Source organism: Vicugna pacos, chromosome 11 (genome assembly GCF_048564905.1).
Source record: "Vicugna pacos chromosome 11, VicPac4, whole genome shotgun sequence".
In the NCBI taxonomy this organism is placed as follows: domain Eukaryota; kingdom Metazoa; phylum Chordata; class Mammalia; order Artiodactyla; family Camelidae; genus Vicugna; species Vicugna pacos.
In genome coordinates this window covers 40,000,928-40,020,165 of record NC_132997.1, presented here as the reverse complement: position 1 = coordinate 40,020,165, position 19,238 = coordinate 40,000,928, and the positions used below count along the sequence as shown (strand labels likewise).

The following is a 19,238-nucleotide window of genomic DNA, read 5'->3' as shown; positions in this document are numbered from 1 at the left end:
TTTGTGCATGCTAGGCATCCACTTCTACCACTGAGCTATACCCTCCCCTACCCCCAACCTGCGTTTCCCATTTCTTGAGTCAGTCTTGGTAAGTTTTGTTTTTCAAGGAATTTGCTCATTTCACTTAAGTTGTAAAATTTACTGGCTTAAGCTATTCGTAATAGTCTGTATCATCCTTTTAAAGGTCTGCGGTATCTCTAGTGATATTCTATCTTTCATTCCTGGCATTGGTAATTTGTGACTTTTTTCTTGATGAGTCTTGCTAAATGTTTATCAATTCTTTTAACTTTCCAAAGAACCAAATTTTGGTTTTGGTAAAATTCCTCGATTGCTTGTCTTTTTAATTATTTTGACTTCTGCTCTTATTTTCTCTCCTTCCACAACTTATTTAAGTTTTATTGCTCATCTTTTTCTAGCTACTTCAGGTAGAAATTAAGATAATTTTAAGCCTTCTTTCTAAACATTTCAAGCTGAATTTCCTCTAAGCACTGCTTTATCTGCATCTCTCAAATTTTTATTTGTATTTTCATTGACATTTAATTCAAAGATTTTTTCTAATTTCCTTATAGTGTTATTTAGAAGTTTACTTAATTTTTAAGTATTGTTTTCTAGATATTCTACTATATTATTTTCTGATATAATTCCTTGTGGTCTTCAATCATATGAAATTCACTCAGACTTGTTTTATGACCCATCATGTGGTCTGTCTCAGTGAAAGTTTCATGTGCGATTGAAAAATTGTTGAGTGTAGTGGCCCATAAATGTATGTCATAAATGATGGTCAAGGTAGTTAATATTGTCATTCAGATATTATTTTCTTACTGATTTGAAAAACATACCAATTCCCGAGAGGTGTTAAAATATTAAACTATTACTGTAACTCTATTTCTCTTGTGGAAAATGAATGTTGCCTGCCATTCCAGTGAACAACAAATGTTGCCCGCCATCAAGCCATCAGCCCCTGCACTCCCCTGCACACACTAGGAAGGGGAGTCCAGGATGGATAAAAAGTTACCATTCTGTGCTCTGGATACTGGTCCTAGATAGTTAAGATGCGTTACCTATGGACTAATTTCAGTGAGCACAGACCCTTGCATCTTTCCATACACAGAAAAGCATAAAATCATTAATTTGAAATGTTGTTTTCTGTGATTAGTGGTAATCTTTCAATGTTTGACTACATGCTTATTTTCAACAAACGTATTATTCTGGATCCTCTCTTACTTCTTTGCAGGAGCTCCTCAGAGCTATATGAGAAGCTGTCTCTCAGGATATAGTCCTCAGTAAGGTCCCCAAATAAAACTTAACTCACACCTTTTAGGTTGTGTTTTTCTTCAGTAAACACTCCCTTTAATTTCAGTTTTTGCTGTGTATTTGAAAGGTTCTACTGCTGAGTGCAAAGGCAATTGTTCTCTCTTACGGATAAAGACTTTCTCCTTCCTCTAATCATTATGAAATGCTTCTTTTAGACCTGATACGTGCTTTTTGTCTTAAAAGTCTACTTCATCTGATATTAATCACTCTAATTTTCTTATGATTCTTAACATCTTTTCCAATCCATTTTCTTTGAAATTATTTGTATTTATTGTGTCTCTTCATTTTTCAGTTCGACCATCTCTGCCTTTTCATTGGAGTGTCTGGCTTACTTACTGGTATGTATCATTAGATTTAGTGAACAAACTTGGCTTTTCCCTGTCTTAGGAGGAAAGCATTTTTTGCTTTTTACTCACATCTGTTTTCTTTCTCATCAGCTTTCTGTGACTGCTACTCTTTCCCTACTTTTGGTTAATCAAATATTTTTCAGTATTCCGTTTTGATTCCTGTAAGCAGCTTGGGCTGTATCTCTTTGTATTATTTTTTACTGGATGCTCTAGGCATTATAACCTGCGTCTTTAACTGATTACAATCTACTAAGTATTACACTAGTTTATATTAAGATTTCTGAACCTTGCAACAGTACAGTTTACCTACCCCCTCTGTTACACAACTCTGTAAAGCAGGAAGGTCCTTCTAAACTAGGTGGTATACAGACAGCTTTCTATTCTTGCTCCTTAAGCCAGTCCGTGGCCTTCGGGGCATTCAGATTGCAAACACAGAAGCTAAGGAAACAAGAGATTTGACCAAAACACTCAACAGTATTTATTCATTTTTTTCTATAAAGACTTTCTGTATGAAATTATTTGTGCATCCAGTATCAGGAGATCATTAACTGACTGAATTGTGCAAACCTATTCTGGTTCTTCCTTCTAATATAAGGAAAACACCTGTTTGAAACATTTTAACGATCACTTAAGTGTATCCCACGTTCCCCTGCTTTATTAGTCACTACCAAGATATTAACAATACTAGTTTTGGAAACTAGAGATTTGCTGTTGAAGTAACCCAAACCCAAAGTCCTCAGTGATATTAAAAGGTAGTATCCCATGTGTTTGTTTAAAAAGTCACAGTATTCTACTCTGTTCTTTGTATTTTAATTTCCTGATGGACTGAAAACAAAACTGCTTGATAAAAGCTACCATTTACCAGGACCTAAGTTTGGAACACTGCTAATGCTTCACGGGCCCTACCTGCACCTTCACAACCCTGAGGTTAAGTACTATCCGCTATTTATTTCTGGTTCAGTAAAAGTTCAGGAATTTGCTCAAAGTCAATAAACCAAACATATCTGAACAAATATTCCAAATTTGTGCATGTGATTTAAGATCTTTCTATGGATGCAGCCTGCACTCCTAAACGTGGTAATACACATACGTACGTGTGTAAGAGGGGAAAGTAGATGGGAACTCTCTCGACAGGGTCTTTTAATCTAGGTTTGTAGTTAAAAGCACTGAGGAGAGGGTGAGGACGACACTTGAGTAAATGCAGGCAACTTAAAGGCTGACAAGAAGAAAACCAACAAAAATTGGTTAAAGTTTTATGTGTGCACTGAAAGTGTGAAATTCACTTAAGTGATACACCAGGTTTCCCATTAATCAGCTTTAACAAGTTCATGAAACTTCTTTCTCCAGAACAGTTCAATAGATTTATGTTAAAGACAACGTGTGTATTGAAAGTAGCAATTTTATTTGAGTTAAAATTATTTACAAAAACCCAAAGACATACTTCATGAAACTGGTACAAACTATTTTTTTTCCTGCCGTTGGCTTTTGCTCCAAAGATCACAGCTGAGAAATACTGTATAAAATAAAAATAGGATTGGATTCAGAAAAGTACTCTACCTTCTAATTTCCAATGGTAGTATTTACAGAAATATTTACAATGGAAAAAAAGGTTACTTTAAAACTTTAGTTAATTTGCAAGTCAGCCTCAAGTACCCTAAAATGCAGAGTTCTCTGAGGGTTAAAAACACACAAATGCACTGCAGTTGGTGAGGTGATTTCTTCCCCCCCAACCCCCCCCACCAAAGTCTGCATCTCTATCAGTGCTTGACAATTAGTTATTATTTAAAAAACAAAACAAAAAACTGTTAAACACTGAGGTAAATCAATTCTCAAATGATTACCAGTGTAACAGAAAAAATGTAGTTCGCCCTGATTGTTCTCATCCAAATGTTTTATAATATCCCTTTACCATCTGCCACAAGTCAGTTTTACCCCAAATCTCTTCCTTTTCCTAAATCCAATGATTAATAAATATCAGTATCTTTTAAAATAATTTAACTAATTCAATTTCATGGATATCATTTACCAAAATGCTTTTAAAGTAGTCTAAGCTAGGTTTTATACTCAGGGCAAATACCACCTCAGTCTTTCCCAAGTTACACTGGCATACTATGCTCTTAAAAGGTGATGGCTGGGGATTGGGGTGGGTAGGAGAAAGAAGAAAACAACTTGACTGGAATCAGTTACTTCCTTATAGATTTCCCAACAATCTGCATTATCAAAAATAGGAAGACAATAGAAGGCAGCCACTGCATTAAAAACATTACAGCTGGCACTGATCCAAGAGCCCCGATTTGTCACTTTATACAAGGAAATAACAAAGTCTAAATGGGTAAAAATTAGACTTTTAGCTATTTTCCCCAATACACACCAAACTAATATTTTTATGGCTTCAAGTTTTACAAATCCAATGAAGAAACATGATAAAACCACCTGAAAGGTATTTGAAAGTATTAAGTGAAATATCTGAAACGCCCGTATTCAGGCTCGATCAATTAAAAAAAAAATGTATAACCAGTGGTCTGAGCAAGAATACAAGAAAAATTTGCCATGTTGTGAAATTAAATATATAAAATGTGTTTTCTGTGTTCCATGACTGTTTTCCAAACGAAACACTGTTCTATGAACTAAGAAAAAAAGGATCTTCTCTAAACCAGCAATTTAAGGCTTTGCATATATGCATTTGATCCTGTCACTCTATAGAAGAATATACACGTTATCTGGAAACATGAATTCCACATTGGTGTGTTAGCTTCCTTATATTTATTGTACTGAATATTAGAAAATATAGCTAGGGAGTCCTCCCTTAGAACTTCATCATGTTTCAAGAGCCGCCCCTAGCATTCAGGTCACCTGCCCTCACTCTCTCTGTTTTGCTTCATCCTTTAACAGGGCACATCGTCTTACACAACGTTCCCTCAGAGTGTTGCTTGTTTTCTTGCATCTACAGCTACGACTCTTCGTGGTATGGTAACATGGTCATGGTCTCCAAGGTGAAAAACAGTTCGACAACCCAAACCAAATCAAGAATAAAAAAATATACTATTAATCCCTTGTGTCTTTGGATTCCATCTAATTTTAAATATAGACAGTAGTTCAGGGAACAACAACAAAAAAATTCACAAAATTATTAAAAGCTTTATTTACGATTGGAATCATTCAACAAAAAAAAGCAAAAGCAAATGAGCCTGAAAAAGGAACTAAGCTGTTGTCTAGAATGTCCTCAAAACATTCAACACCTCAGTAGCTAAGCTGCCTTGGCACCTGGCTGGCATGACAACAGGGGCTCAGCATACACAGCAGTTGCACGAACAGCAGCACAAATGTTCCCCTTACACTTGCCCGGAACAAAGCAAGAGAACAAGGGGAGAGTAGAAATTCTGCCGAAGTAAGTGTATTTAAATACTGCATGGAATTGTTAACAGCCTGAACCTTTTCCCTCATTTTTGATACTTGCAGATTGATGTAGTAACTGCCATTTAGCAAATGCAGAATGCATGACGAAGAAATCAGGTGGCCTTAAAAATCCAAATATGAATGATACTGATGAATGTTCTTGATATATCTTCAAGGACTTCTTTCGTGACTTTTCTTTGTCTAAGAATAGCTCCAGCATTACCGAGCACCTGAAGCAAAGGTAAAGCAGCTAGCAATGTTCCAAGTATTCAATCACTCTAGAGATAGACTTCTGGCCTGTGGTTCCAACAGCACACTGAAACGGGGAGGGTCAGAGACGGGGGTGGGAGTGGGGCGGAGAGGAAGTAACAGTTAATATTTAACAAGTTTTCAAAAGTATTGAACCAAAGCTTAAATTCTTTAGCTTTACTAAACTGAACACTACGAATCAGAACACAGAGATTAAACTGTGACTCTGATAATACACTATCAGAATATTTGGCCATAATTCATAATTGTCTTAAAGAAACAGAACACAATTATTAAAAGGGAATCTTTTTTGCTTCTACTCACTATGGCCCTAGTACTTGTATTTCTACTGTCATTAATGTATCATGCTTATATTTAAAACCACAGAAGCTGCTTACGGTAAGATTCATGAAGCTCAGGAATTTTTTGAGCATCTCTGTCATTATTGAAAAGTCCCCTTCTGGAAGATACTCCCGCACAGTGGTCACATTGATCTGAGGAAACAGATCACAGAAACACAGGTCAGGTGGCAGAAAACATGAGCTTGAACCTTGCACTGTGTTGTCAGTTCTGGCAGACATCCTGTATCAAACTTCTACAAGGCCCTTGAACTCCTTGGTTAATATGCAGTTTCCTTTTCCACAGGCCTCAACTCTGTGAGCGCGTGTGTCAGTCCATTCCCTACCCCATCCCATTTTTAGAAAGAAAGGAAAAAGATAAAGCCAGCAAAGCCTACAAAGAAACACTTGTGTGCATATACACTTTCATAAATGCACAGAAAAATGCCTGAAATAACAAAATGCGCTGTTGAATGTGTGTGCAGGGGTGGGCTGGGGGGCGGGAAGTACTGGGAAAGGAGGAGGGAGGAGTGCTGACTTAGATGCACCCAAAGAGCTGCTCAGGAATAGAAAGAAACAGATCAAAGAGGATTCTTCAGGTTCCTATGTAGGCTAGGAATTAACTCCATCTTTCCAAACACACCCTAGGACCATCTACGAGAAGGGGAACGCAGGCAGTGCCAGGAGATGAGATTCAGATGTTTCCCTTCATTAACAGCAAGAAGCAGCCAAACTATACATAAACCTCTCTGTTACAAGGGAAATACACAGCCTGCCTCTAAAAGACTGGTCTATTTCAACATATTTTAAAAATTATTTAAAGGTTCATAAAGAATACAAGGAAAAGCTCTTCTAAGGAGACTCACCTGTAATAAAAAGCACAAAAGATAATAAGCTGTCACAAGAGGAGGAGGAACAGGGAAGTTTCTGATTTGATTTTTGTTGATGGGGCAGGAGAGGAAAGAGTATATATCACCCCTCTTGGGAAATAAGCCACCAGTCCCCTCTCTCCCTCTTTTTTATTTCTGTCAAGGTCCTTTTGAAATTATAAATAAGCAAATAATGGTATGAACAGAGTTTCAGAAAAGATCTAATAAAAACATTGCTAACATAACCATGTGCTAAGGTACACGGTAGCAATCACCCATATTCTAAGTGAACCTTCCTACCAAAAGCCACCACAGGCCCCCGGCTGGGAGGCGGAGCACAAGCTTACTCCTACTGAGTTAACAAGTTTTGCAGCTAAAATACTGAGAGATTTTTACAATCTTTAACTCTCTGTATTTCTAAAATATACTGGAAAGTGGAGAATATTTTGTTAAGAACAATAGCTACGGTCACTGCAGAGGGAAAGGAAAGCTGGATTTAACAACATCTTTAACCAATTTCTAGGAAAGGGGCCTGAGACCACAGTGGTGGGAAGAGAGGTGGCTGAGGTGTCTATGAAGACATCTCAACAGAGGAGCGCACGCCCATCACACAGAATAAATGATCAGATCTGGGGTTCTGAGGGAAAGCCTCTCAAAGAGGCAAGCCCATCCTCCTCTGTCCCCACACCGCAGATACAACACAGTGAGTGGCCGAGGCGTGGGGGAGAGTCACAGCGTTTATTTTTAAGCAGCCTGCAGCAGGTACAAAAAGAAAAGGTAGGAAACGGCACGGCCTATTTGGGAAATTTAAAAAGTACCCAAGGGGCCTGACAGATTTAAAATTTGGAGGACGTAGTTTTAAGTTTGGGGTCCTGCAGCGGTAAACAAGTCATCATTCCCTAAATGATGTTAACTCAAGAAAGACTGGTGAGAGAGAAGCTATGGGATCAGACGTGCTCTTAAGGAAGTCAGCCGTGGCAGCGGCGTGCAGGACTTCAGGAACGGGGAGTCACGAGAGCGGCAAGAACAGGGAGACCAGAGGAGACTGAGCCCTGCAGGACGTCAGGTGTGCAGGGGGTGACAGGACATGACAGCAGAGTCTCCCGGGCTCCCAGGCAGGCTGCCCTCACCACAGAGCAGCGCTTACTGCACAGAACCACCTGCTTCTCTGTTTCTTTCCCACTTAAGCACTGGGCAAACCAATTTCCTTTACATTTTGTGGTATCAGCTAGCTTTTTGGGGTTAATCATAGTAATTCCCTAGGCAACAAAGACATCTTAGGTTCTATGAATTCACAACACTTCCCACAACCTAAGGACCTTATGATCTCTTTACAGACAAGACAGACATGGATGGATAGGAATTTATTAACATAGGAAAGATGGCCCAAAATAAATCACATCTGCTAATAACCCAAGTTAGTTTCAAGAACCATTATTTAACAAAGAGCTTGACTGAAATTAGGGTGTGTGCAAAATGCAATACCCCAAAATCTTTAAATTTAAATAGCATGCCCATCAGGTTTGGGGGGGGTGCTACTGAAGGAGCCTCTTGTACCTTCCCTTTGCTTGGCATGTGTTTCTCATTTGCCCTTAAAATCTCTGGATTTTAAGGAAATAAGGAAAAGGGCTGAGCTGAAGAGATTACATACAGGAAGGGGAATAAAGATCTTGCAGGGCCTCCAAAGCCATGATAAGAACTCTGGTCTTGATCCTGAAAGCGCTGGTGCCAACAAGGGCCACAACCAAGTGGGCAAGTGTGCATTTAGATCAGAGCTTAACTACAATATAAATATGGAAGAGATGGACTCTTGTCCATCAGAAAAATACACAGGACTTAAGACAAATGGATACAGCAGAAAACAAAGCAATGCAGAAAAGTCAATGACAGAAATGAAGAAATGTGAGTGGACTGAGAGAAGGCCTTCAGATTATGGTCTTTACTTCTAATCCTCCAGCCTCAGAGAAGAAAAACTAACCATCCTACTATACCATAGACCTCCCTCCACTCTTTCTTGCATCCTGAATGCCCCTGGCTCCTAAGGGGGAAAAACCCTCCCTTTTATTTTAAAATCTGGCTCTTCTACTGGGCCTTTCTGTTAAACAATATCTGTATGTTCCCCCTTTTAACAGAGACCATTCCAATAGCCAGAACCTGTCCCCTTCTGTGCTGAGTCGGCCCAAATGTCTAGACACTCACATGCTTCTCATAGTTAAATCACGATGATCTACATCTCACGTAGTAATCCCATTTTCCTGGCCAGTGGGTAGATCAAACAAAAGCAAGTGAGCTGATGTTGGCCAAGGTGAGGGGAGGGCTACTTTTTGCAGTGCGTGTGCAGGGGTCCCAGGGATAAGAAACCACTGCTGTTACAAATAAACAAACGGGAAGAGGCAACCTTCTTCCACTGGACATTAGTTAAGTAGACAAGACATGTAGCTAGAGTCAGCACAGGGCCATGAAGAGAGCTGGCAAAAAGACGACATGCAGAGGACAGCAGAGTTTAAAGACAGAAATTCTGAGTCTTTGATGCTCTCACTGAGGCTGGACTTTTCCACCTCAAGCCAGTTGAGCACAGGTTTTAGACGATGCTCTCTGACTTCAACCAAAGGCACAGTGAATCCATTCCTCCATTAACCTGGGAGTTTTCTCATTAAACCCAATTTATTCTTATTTTGAAATGTACCTTCTAAAGTTCACCAAATATGAGGGGGTAAAAAAAAGTCCTAAGTTAGTTAGGTACTGATATGAAGCGGTCACAATGGAATCCTTTTAAGACACATAAACAGCTCTGAACTATTACTTACTGGACTCTCTTGGCAGAGACACCCAAGAAGTAGCGCTGTATATGAGGCCACGATGCAATCCTCCATGTGTTTGCCAGCATGCTGAAGAGCTGAAAATATTTAAACCAAAAACTGTAACAGTACATTAAAAACACACACACATACAGAAAAGCATCCAAGAAACCAACATCTCTGTCAGTCACCTTTCCTTCAAAACTGCTAAACATCAATAAACGGTGCTAGGAAAATGGGATATCCACACAAGTCAACAAAAATGACACAAATGGAAGAGGGACCTAATATAAGAGCCCAAACCATAAAACCCTTAGAAGAAAACACAGGACCAAATTTTTGTGATGTTGGGTTAGGAAATGGTTTCTTAGACATGACACCAAAACTGCAAATGACAAAATAAAAAACAGGTAAGTTGGACTTCATCAAACTTAAAGCTTTTGTGTTTCAAAAGACACCATCAAAAAAGTGAGGGTAACTCACAGAATTTATCTGCAAATCAGGTATTCAATAAGAGTCAAGTCTCTAGAATATACAGAATTCTTACAACTCAACCAAAAAGAGACAACCCAATTAAAAATATGGGGAAAAGATTTGGAGAACTATTACTGTAATTTATGACAATAGCTCTCAGTTTACAAAGTGAGGCTAATAAAAGAATCCCAAAATTTCAGAAGTATAAAAGCCTTTAGAGGTCATATTATTCAGCTGCTTCGCTTTACAGATAAGTAAAGAAAGAACCAGGAAAGCAAAGCAGACTGTGCCTGCACTGGACACATACCTTCCTCCCTGCTAGGAAGCCTGTGAAGAACTCCTACAAGCACTGAAATAACAAAGCTTGTCCGCACTGGACTAGAGAGGCCATAAACATAGCAAGATTTAACAATATATGAATTAAAAAATGTTTTGGAGGAAAAAGAACACGTATTTAGTTTGAATACATCAAAATAAACATACCTTTATTGAGGTCAAGTTCTTCATCGTCTTCCTCCTTCTTCTGTTTCTCTTCTGTACCATCCGTCTTCTCAGTTGACACCCACTGTATTTCTCCACTTGTTTCTTGCCACTCTCCACTCTTATCATGCTGAGTGGTGGGAGCATCTTTGATCAACTCATCTGTTTTACTTTCTGCCAACTGGGCTGCTCTCTCTCGCTCAAGGAATAGCTGATAAAGATTATTTTTGAAGATCATTAAGAGAGATCACCAACCAGCAACAAATTTAAGGCTCAATTTGCTTTTAAATATCACTAACGCTAAGAAACATGTTGTCTGGTAAAAAGTGAGTATCAATAAAAGCCCTCGCTCTTCATCCAACTGAAGGCCAAACCAAAAGTATCAATGCTGTTGGGATTCAATCAAGTAAATAAAGTGTATCTACTAATGATGCAGGCATTCTGATTGTAAGACTGAAAAATCGCAACGCTTCTCTTAATTTGGGTAATACTGATGGAAAATTCAAGCAAAAACTACAAATTAAAAGTTAAAAGAGTTAAAAAAAATTTAAACCAAGCAGCCTGGATAAATTAACTGGAAGGAAGAAAGGACACCGAATAAAAAACTACATAATATGGGGAGAAAGCAACATGGCTTCTTTAAAAGGAATGTAAAGAGATAGACAAGAACTAGTAAAAGTAAAAAGCTAGTTCTCAGAGAAAGACCCAGAAATGAATCTCAACTAGAATAACTAATAATGGAAGTACACACCAAAAAGGGAACCCACTAAACCTCCTGCCTTCACTCACTCTAGTTCCCTGTGCTGGTGCAGTGCTGAATGAACAGAAAGCATTTCATGTACTCACTGATGCACCTGGGGAAGACCCAGTTACTAATAGCAACTACCTGAAAATCACATGACAAGAAGATCTCAGATATATACAAGAGTGGTATACAAACTTTAATACCCTTAAGAAAATAAAACTTAAGCTTTATATGAAGCAGTATTTCTTAAAATTGGTTCCAGGTTCCCTAGGGGTCCCCCCAAATCCTTTCAGGGAGTCTGTGAGCCCAAAACTGCATTCATAAGAATACTAAAAGGTCAACTGACTTCTTTCATTCTCTCACAACTGTATGGTGGAGTTTTCCAGTATCTACATGCTATGTGATTATGTTTCTGCTCCAATGGCTAATAGAATGAGTGCCTGAATTTTACAATTTTCCCAGTTTTGATTTCTAATTTATCAATAGATAAAGCACACCTAAACAAAAGTTATTTGGTATCCCCAGTAATTATTATAAAGTATATGTACTTTATACAAGATATAAAGTATATAGAATAAAAAAGTCCTGAGATCCAAATGTTTGAAAAGAGAATGATAGGCTCCTAGTTATGACTCAAGAAAAGATCAAGTTGTTGCAGATCACTTCCTGAAGACAGAGTTCAAGCATTTCTAGTTTCAAAAAGGCCAAAAGAATTAACAGGTTAGCAAAGGCTTTGGAAAAAAATGAAAAGAAAAGAAAAGAGAAAAGAAAAGGTTCATCATCACTTCTGAACATGTACAAACTGTCACTTAAGGAAATAACAAAGGTAGCTAGGAACTGGCAGAAAGTATGATACTGGAAAAAGTAACAACAGTCAAGAAACAAAAACCCACATACAGTTTCAGAGGGGAGTATAAATCGATGGGAAAGGGAGTATGTGATTGGGGTGGGGCAAGCCGGGGACATCAACTTTAAACATACATACTCTGACAATTCCTCGGCCCGGAAATTACTCCAAAGACATATGCACTTTGCAAAGTATGCCCCAATATTTAGGTGCACACAGTCCTGGGTACAGATCAGACCAGTAAGTAATGCTGGAGGACTTGAATCAGATGCGATAAAGCTAAAACTTGATTCCTAATTTGTTAATAATCTACTTTTGATTCATAAACAAATATGCCTTATTTCTGCTTTTCGCTAACAATGCCTAAGGAGTGATTACCGTGGTTGAAAACAGTCAGCAGAGTAAGTAATGGTACACATTCTAACCCAGTGTACCTCTCATGACCCAGTGAGAGAGTCAGAGGAAGAGGAAAAGGAGGGGAGGGAAGGTAGGAGGGAGAGAAGGTAACACCTGATAAAGGAATTGGACAGATGTAAAAACTGAAGGTGTCAGTGTGTTTTTAAGTTGCTGCTTACCTGCACTAAAGCCTGAACTGCATGGACTTGTCCAGCCATCCTTAAACTGTCATCTCCCTCTCCACTACAGAAGGAAGAATCAAAAGAACACGATGTTTCCATGTTGACAAGACAGTGCCGATTCCGAGCACTGTACTCGACTAGATTTATCAGTAGACCTAAACCCTACAAAAGGTAAAATATGCATGTTATCACAGGTGAGAATTAAAAGCAAATGAACACAATATACAACTTTTATTGACAGCTAGAAAACTAATCAGTGTTCTATCATCTACAAAATGGTTAAAAACCAATATAAAATTGTAAGTAATGCTCTTCCCAAAGAATGATTTCACCACTTCTAAAAATCACCACTTTTAGTCCTTATACTCCTTATTTTTACACTTGGCCCTTCATGGCTCCCTTCTGTACTATAAGAGGTATGTTCATAGGTAATCAACTGAAACCCACAATATTATTGAACAACTGGTTCTTAAATCCAAAACTAACATGAAGTTTTTGTCATCTTAATAGATCAAGCATTCATTTCTGAAATAGTCATTGTGACTCACCAGCACTCGAATATCAAATCTCTGCTCCTGAGGTAGGTACTTTGGAACCTGAAGCACACAGTTCATCGCTGTGCCAATCAAGCCATCCTGCTCTCCTGTTTTGGTGCTGCCCCATTCTGAAACAGGGAATGGGAAGAGGATAAAGGTTGCTATTATCTTTTATGACACTAACAATACTTATTAATACTAATATTAGAAATTAAAAATGCATAGCTATTCCTTTATTCAGATACACTGCTGACTACAATGTTTCTGAGCCAAGCTACCAGGCTGGTTCTAAAAACATCTACTCCTAAAAGCAGTTAAATCTATACATGAGTAAGTGAATGACACAATGGCAATTTAAAAATGACTACATTAAGAAAAGAAGAAACAAGGGGAGTAACTTATTTTTACATGTAATACAATCTTTCAGTGAGAATATATGTGGAAAATATGACTTACCATTATCATTAGTTAAATTGAGCAGCACCCCAATGATGGCCCTCATGCAGTCTTCCACCGCTTTGCCCACGTGGTTAGTGATATTCTGGTGAGGCAGAGGCTTACTGTCAGGTAAGCATATACTGTTCTCAGCACGGTTATACTGCTTAATTAATTCTTCACAATGCTGTAATGCTCTTAAGAGAAAACAGAATATAGACTATTATGTTCAGTAAACATAGTTACACTAAGAATGTCTATTTACCTGGACCTGACAGTTTTAATTTTGTCATAAATGCTACCAAATTAATTTTCTTCCATTTCTGAACTTATAACGTATTACCTATTCTATCATGTACCAAGCATGTCTGATAATCATGCTAGGTGCTAAGTTTTTGCTTTATTTTGGGAAAACTTGATAATATAAATTTTTCTAAGCAAAGTTAAAATTATAAACTCAATGCAGAAGTTTATAACTACACTACCCACAGCTGTGCCCCATTTTACCAATCTCCAGCGTAACAACCTACCACAGCCCATCCCCAAACAAGTCAAACCTTTGAAAGCTAACACTGGGCACTTCCGAATTTCATTTAGATGTTTTTTGCATTTCAAATGTAAGCTCTTAGCTTAGGTAGAGAATATTATTTATATCAATATTACATAATAACCTTGTATAGATAAATATTAAATACTTCATAAACCTTAGAACAAATCATATTTTTTAATGGAGGTACTTGGGATTGAACCCAGGACCTTGTTCATGCTAAGCATGTGCTCTACATTGAGCTATAAACAACCCCCCCAATCATATTCTTCAACATGAGGTCATTTAACTGAAATGTCTCCAGGCAGTCATACAAGGGTATCAACTATATCCAAGGATTCTCAAGATGCTACCCAAAATAACAAGGAAATGTAATCTCTAAGTGGGCCTAGTATTTCTAAAGACTCTCTTTAAATTGCCAAGTCCATTAATTTAAAAAGTCTGTGAGAGATGAAGTCAGCTAACTCTGTTGGCTGAGTTTTCATGTATCATATACCACACAAAACCCTTTTAGAAAACTGTCCTATAAAGAAAACCCTTAAAGAAAACTGCTGTCCAGCTGTTCCTTAAAACATACTCTGTGGTTAGGAAGGGGTTCCTTGTGTCTAACATAAAATAATTTGTTCTTTAGATGACTGGGGATGTTCACCAGAATGACCATGCTGTTACTGTTAACTGCCTGAAGTAGTACTGAGCTAATAAATCTGCTGGGAGGTGAGCTGGGAACAGCAGGAGTATATATAACTGTTCAACATGCTATCCCTGCATTTATCAGGGTTCTGCTGAAAATTTCAAAAAGCCAGATGAGTGGTCTTTCACAAACAGCCAATTCTGATCTCTACTGCCACTTCTAAGACATCTGATGCAAAGTTCCTAATCACAAAGGTTCCTAACCGCCTCCTTTTAGAAGTCATGTGTCAGGGGTCATGAAATAAACAAGAGACATTTTCAAAATAAGAAACATATTTTAACTTGCAATAGTACTCTTTGGTAAAGGAGGGTAAACATGGTAACAAAACAACCAGAACATGCCTTAAAGGTACTAACCATGATACAAAATTTACAAATAGAAGACAAAAGAGATGACAGGGAATCCTACAGATTAAAAACAAATCTATTAGTAACTAGAGACTATTAGAAATTTGAAACTATTGGAAATTGGAATACTGACTGGACTTATGACGGTATTAAGCAATTAATAATTTATAAGGTATGAAAATGGTACTATGGTTATATTTTTAAGAGTCCTCTTTTAGAGATTATATACTCAGGTATCTATGAATGAAATGATTTGAAATATATAATTTGCTTCAAAATAATATAGAAAAAGGGAATGGATAGGGTAATACATGGAAACAGGACTGGCCGTGACAGCTGACTATTCAAGCTAAATGAGGTGTACAACAGGGGCTATGATGCTACTGTCTACTTTTATCTCTGAAATTCTTTAAACTTGAGTCAGGTTGTAGTGGGCCTTTGATACTATACTAAGAATGCTGGATGTACATCCAAAGACAACAAGGCATCACACACATTTGGAGTTTGGGATTATTTTTACAAACAGACATCTGTGGAAGGTTAACCCTCTGTGGTACTGGTATTATACTGGACTGATTAGAAACCAGAGAACCAGGGCAGCCATATCAAGAACTGGGATAGACATATTAGGAAGAAGCTGCTATAATGAGCTAGAACCAGGGCTGGAGATATACTTGGCAACTTTACATGCTCTGAGGAGGATGAAATAATGCCATTCACAGCAACATGGATGGACCTAGAGATTATCATGTAAAGTGAAGTAAGCCAGAAAGAGAAAGACGAATACCATGATAACACTTGTATGTGGAATCTAAAAAGATGACATTAACTTATTTACAAAACAAAAGTTACTCACAGAAACTAAAAGACACAGAAAACAAACTTATGGTTACCAAAGGGGGAAGGGGAAGTGGGAGTCATAATTAGGAGTTTGGGATTATCAGATACAAACTACTATATACAAAATCGATACACAATTATATAGCACAGGGAACTATATTCAATAGCTTGTAATAACCTATAATAAAAAAGAATCTGTCTATAACTGAACTACAACACTGTATACTAAAAACACAACACCGCTCATCAATTTGAAAGGAAAAAAAAGGTATGACATTTCAGAAAAACTTACTTAGCTGATGAAACAATGAGTTGTGAATCTTTATATGCTATCAAGTAGCTTTGATTCTCTGGATTATGCACTGTTACCTAAAAGGAGAAATTTTGAAATTTTGTGGCAATCCATAACATTCATTCATTCATTCACACACAACACACAGTGCTCTAAAGGACATAAAGATGAGGATGGATGATCAGCCCTTGTCATCTAAGGGAAAAACAATGCACGTGTTCTAAATTGAAAATAATACAGCTATTGCTTTACTACAAAATTAAAACATCACTGTTATAACTGCTTGTTCATAATTAATATATTCTGTACTATACATTCATGGTAATGAATTACCAAGCACTTTAAAGGTCAGAAAAGAAAAATCACTAATATAATAAATAAACTAATGTTTTAAAGGTCTTAAAGTAGATTCATCTAGAATTTTTAAAAATTGTCTGTTTATCAAATGTACCTGAAGCACTCTACAAGAGCCAAGGAACAATTTCCATTTCATCTATGCCAGGAACTTTTCATTCACACTAGATCATTTTCCCATAGATGTTTCAAAAGGTAGTACCCATTAATCCAATCTGGCCAACACACAGTCTATGCGTCTTGAAATTCACTGGCAGCATAAATTCTAATCTACTCTGAACTGGGTTGTCATTCAGAAAAGTCAAAGAATAAATATACTTATGGCACATGGTTCAGAAGTACTCTTCAGAGCCAAATATAAGCTGTGATTATAAACATGACTCAAACAATAGCAAAAACCAAGAAAAATTTTATTAATTAAAAAATAAAAGAAAAAATATAATTGCATTTATTATTTTCCACAAACAATATGTTTAAGAAGAATTCCACATTAAGGAAAGAATAATAACATCTGGCAATGGAAACAAACTTGACGTGCATGGTTTCATATGGAGCAATGAACAAAAAACTTACACTGCTCACTTCACTTGTTCTTTAACATTGGTGTTCAAAGAACGCATTACAATTTCAATTTGGATTCACCAAAGTAAAACTCTAGGGATATTTAATATAAAACTATGACAGTCTCACACACAGTCATGTTTAAGATTAAATACTTTCTCCAAGTATTTGTTCATACTTACACTTTCTAAAACTCGTAAACATCTCTCTGCTCCCCATAACGAGGCCACTAGCTTTTCTTCATCTTCATCTCTACTTAAATGATCCACACATTCTTTCACTGGGAGGAAAGAAATGGATATACATTAGCATGTCTCATCACTTCAATACTTTTCCCCTTAACTAATATTTAAAAGCCATCTGTACACATGCTATGAATATGCTAGAGCTTCTCTGAATACTGTTTATTCTAAGTTTTATTCTGTGAGACGTGAAAATGTATGAGACTGTAATTTATTGTTTTTTAAATTTCCACAACTCCCCCATATCAGCATTAATGGCCTTTCCTTTTAGAAGATTTTCAAGATGCTACTAAAAACAGATCTTTTCAAATTGATGTAATTATTCTTTGAAGTATGTGAATTTTCTTCAGGCTTTAAATAATATATTAAAATGTTTTATTGCATGTATATCATTACCTTTATCTACAATATGATCCAGACCACCCAAAAGCCGGAGTTCTTCTTTAAACCAGTCTCCTGCTCGTTTGGAAGTAAGGGACAGTAATGTCTCCATAGCTAAATGTCCAGTCTGAAAACCAGAAGCGCCGTTAATGAATCCTGACTCTCAACAATAATTCTGAAGCAAAACTTCTAGAGACTTTTATTAAAAAAAAAAAAGTTTACTTCATGCTACCAGCCCATAGTATTTTTAGAACAATTGCCTTTTCATGTAAAGCTAAACTAATTTGAATTGGTATCAGAAATGTCTTAAACTGAAGAAATTTTTTTTTACCATTTGCTTATTTCAGCGAAAATCCATTATTTAAAGTAGTCTATCATTCGCCAGTTCAATAAAATATACACTAGTATTGTTACTTCTACCATATAGAGGCTCAGGGGTGAGACTACTAAACCAAAGGGTACATGTATTACAACTATAGATCAATGTATTGAATTAATTTACCACAAAGGTTGTAACAAGTAACACTGCACAAACTGGGTATGGGTGTGTCTAAACTTTTGCCTGATGGTAAAAAACGTATATTATTGCTTTGCTTTGTACTTTTCTAACTATTTTGAAAATGAGCCTGTCCTCATGTATTTATCAGTTAACTCTTTCTTCCACTGGGAGTCCCCTGTCAAATATTCTTTCCTTATTTTCCCGCAAAGTTTCTTGTCTTTTTCATATTGTTCTATATATTTTCCTACCTATTCTGAATAAAAGTCCTTTGTTACATTTAGGGTTTCAAATTCACCAGTTTTACACTTTACAGTGCAGCGTTAGCAGCTTGGATACACATCATGTGGCCAACATGACAGTGTTAACACACAAATAATGATTTAGGACCACCACTAGAGGGAGCACAGAGCAGTCAGAGCCGTATTTATAAACCAGTCAGTTTTTTTATTTTTCTTTTCCTTTAATTTTTCTTTTTTTGTATTTCTTAAAAAAAAAAAAAAACTCATAGCCATCCTCTGAATAAAGGGCAACCTAGTTCCTGCTGCAATAAAGAAACTTCAGTCTAACAAAAGAAATGCTTTAATTAGCAAAGCTGAAAACACCTGATTTTCTTCCCAAAGCGTCTTTCCTTTGAAAGATGCAAGTTTACATTAAGTCTTCCTGACCTATTTGAAACTGAATATACATTAGATATTTAGAAATGCAAAAAAAAAGATCTTATCAGCAAAAATCTTAGTATTACTAGATTTAGAAGAGATCTAAAGACTTTGTTTTATTCTTTATAAAAAAAAAGCAAGGTTGATGTCCAAGGTGATAAATATAAAACTAGAATTCAATACTCCAAAAACAGATTAAGTTTTGCCCAGTTCTCATTCTAGGGCCCTGAAAGAGTAATGTAATGGGATCAGTTCAGGTAAGTCAGCTCGTGAGTCACAGTAGTGAAAAGCTGAAGACTAATAAGGCTTTCTTCATTTAGAAAAGAGAGTAATAGTAATTTGGGGTTAACATAGCAAAGATTCACAAGGTTTTATGCAAAAAAGGGGTCTTTACTGTTTGTTTCTATAGGCATAAAAAGGAC

At 36.9% G+C, this 19,238-nt stretch overlaps 2 protein-coding genes across 3 annotated transcripts in view; one reads left to right on the top strand and one right to left on the bottom strand.

Annotated features, from left to right (window-relative positions):
* Positions 1 to 19,238, top strand: part of LOC116282380 (ral guanine nucleotide dissociation stimulator-like) — a 162,480-nt gene that overhangs the window by 33,512 nt on the left and 109,730 nt on the right. The gene's annotated exons all lie outside the window — the stretch shown is intronic.
* WAPL (WAPL cohesin release factor) overlaps positions 4,780 to 19,238 on the bottom strand; it is a 64,920-nt gene continuing 50,461 nt past the window's right edge. For both annotated transcript variants that reach the window (XM_006217380.3, XM_006217381.4), the window contains exons 10-19: positions 17,677 to 17,788; positions 17,221 to 17,318; positions 16,124 to 16,200; positions 13,428 to 13,603; positions 12,984 to 13,099; positions 12,433 to 12,597; positions 10,269 to 10,476; positions 9,321 to 9,409; positions 5,705 to 5,800; positions 4,780 to 5,373 (exon numbers count right to left, since the gene is read on the bottom strand). In XM_006217380.3, the coding sequence (XP_006217442.1) occupies positions 5,308 to 5,373; positions 5,705 to 5,800; positions 9,321 to 9,409; positions 10,269 to 10,476; positions 12,433 to 12,597; positions 12,984 to 13,099; positions 13,428 to 13,603; positions 16,124 to 16,200; positions 17,221 to 17,318; positions 17,677 to 17,788 (1,203 nt within the window). In that variant the 3' untranslated portion in view covers positions 4,780 to 5,307. The remainder of the gene's footprint in view (positions 5,374 to 5,704; positions 5,801 to 9,320; positions 9,410 to 10,268; positions 10,477 to 12,432; positions 12,598 to 12,983; positions 13,100 to 13,427; positions 13,604 to 16,123; positions 16,201 to 17,220; positions 17,319 to 17,676; positions 17,789 to 19,238) is intronic.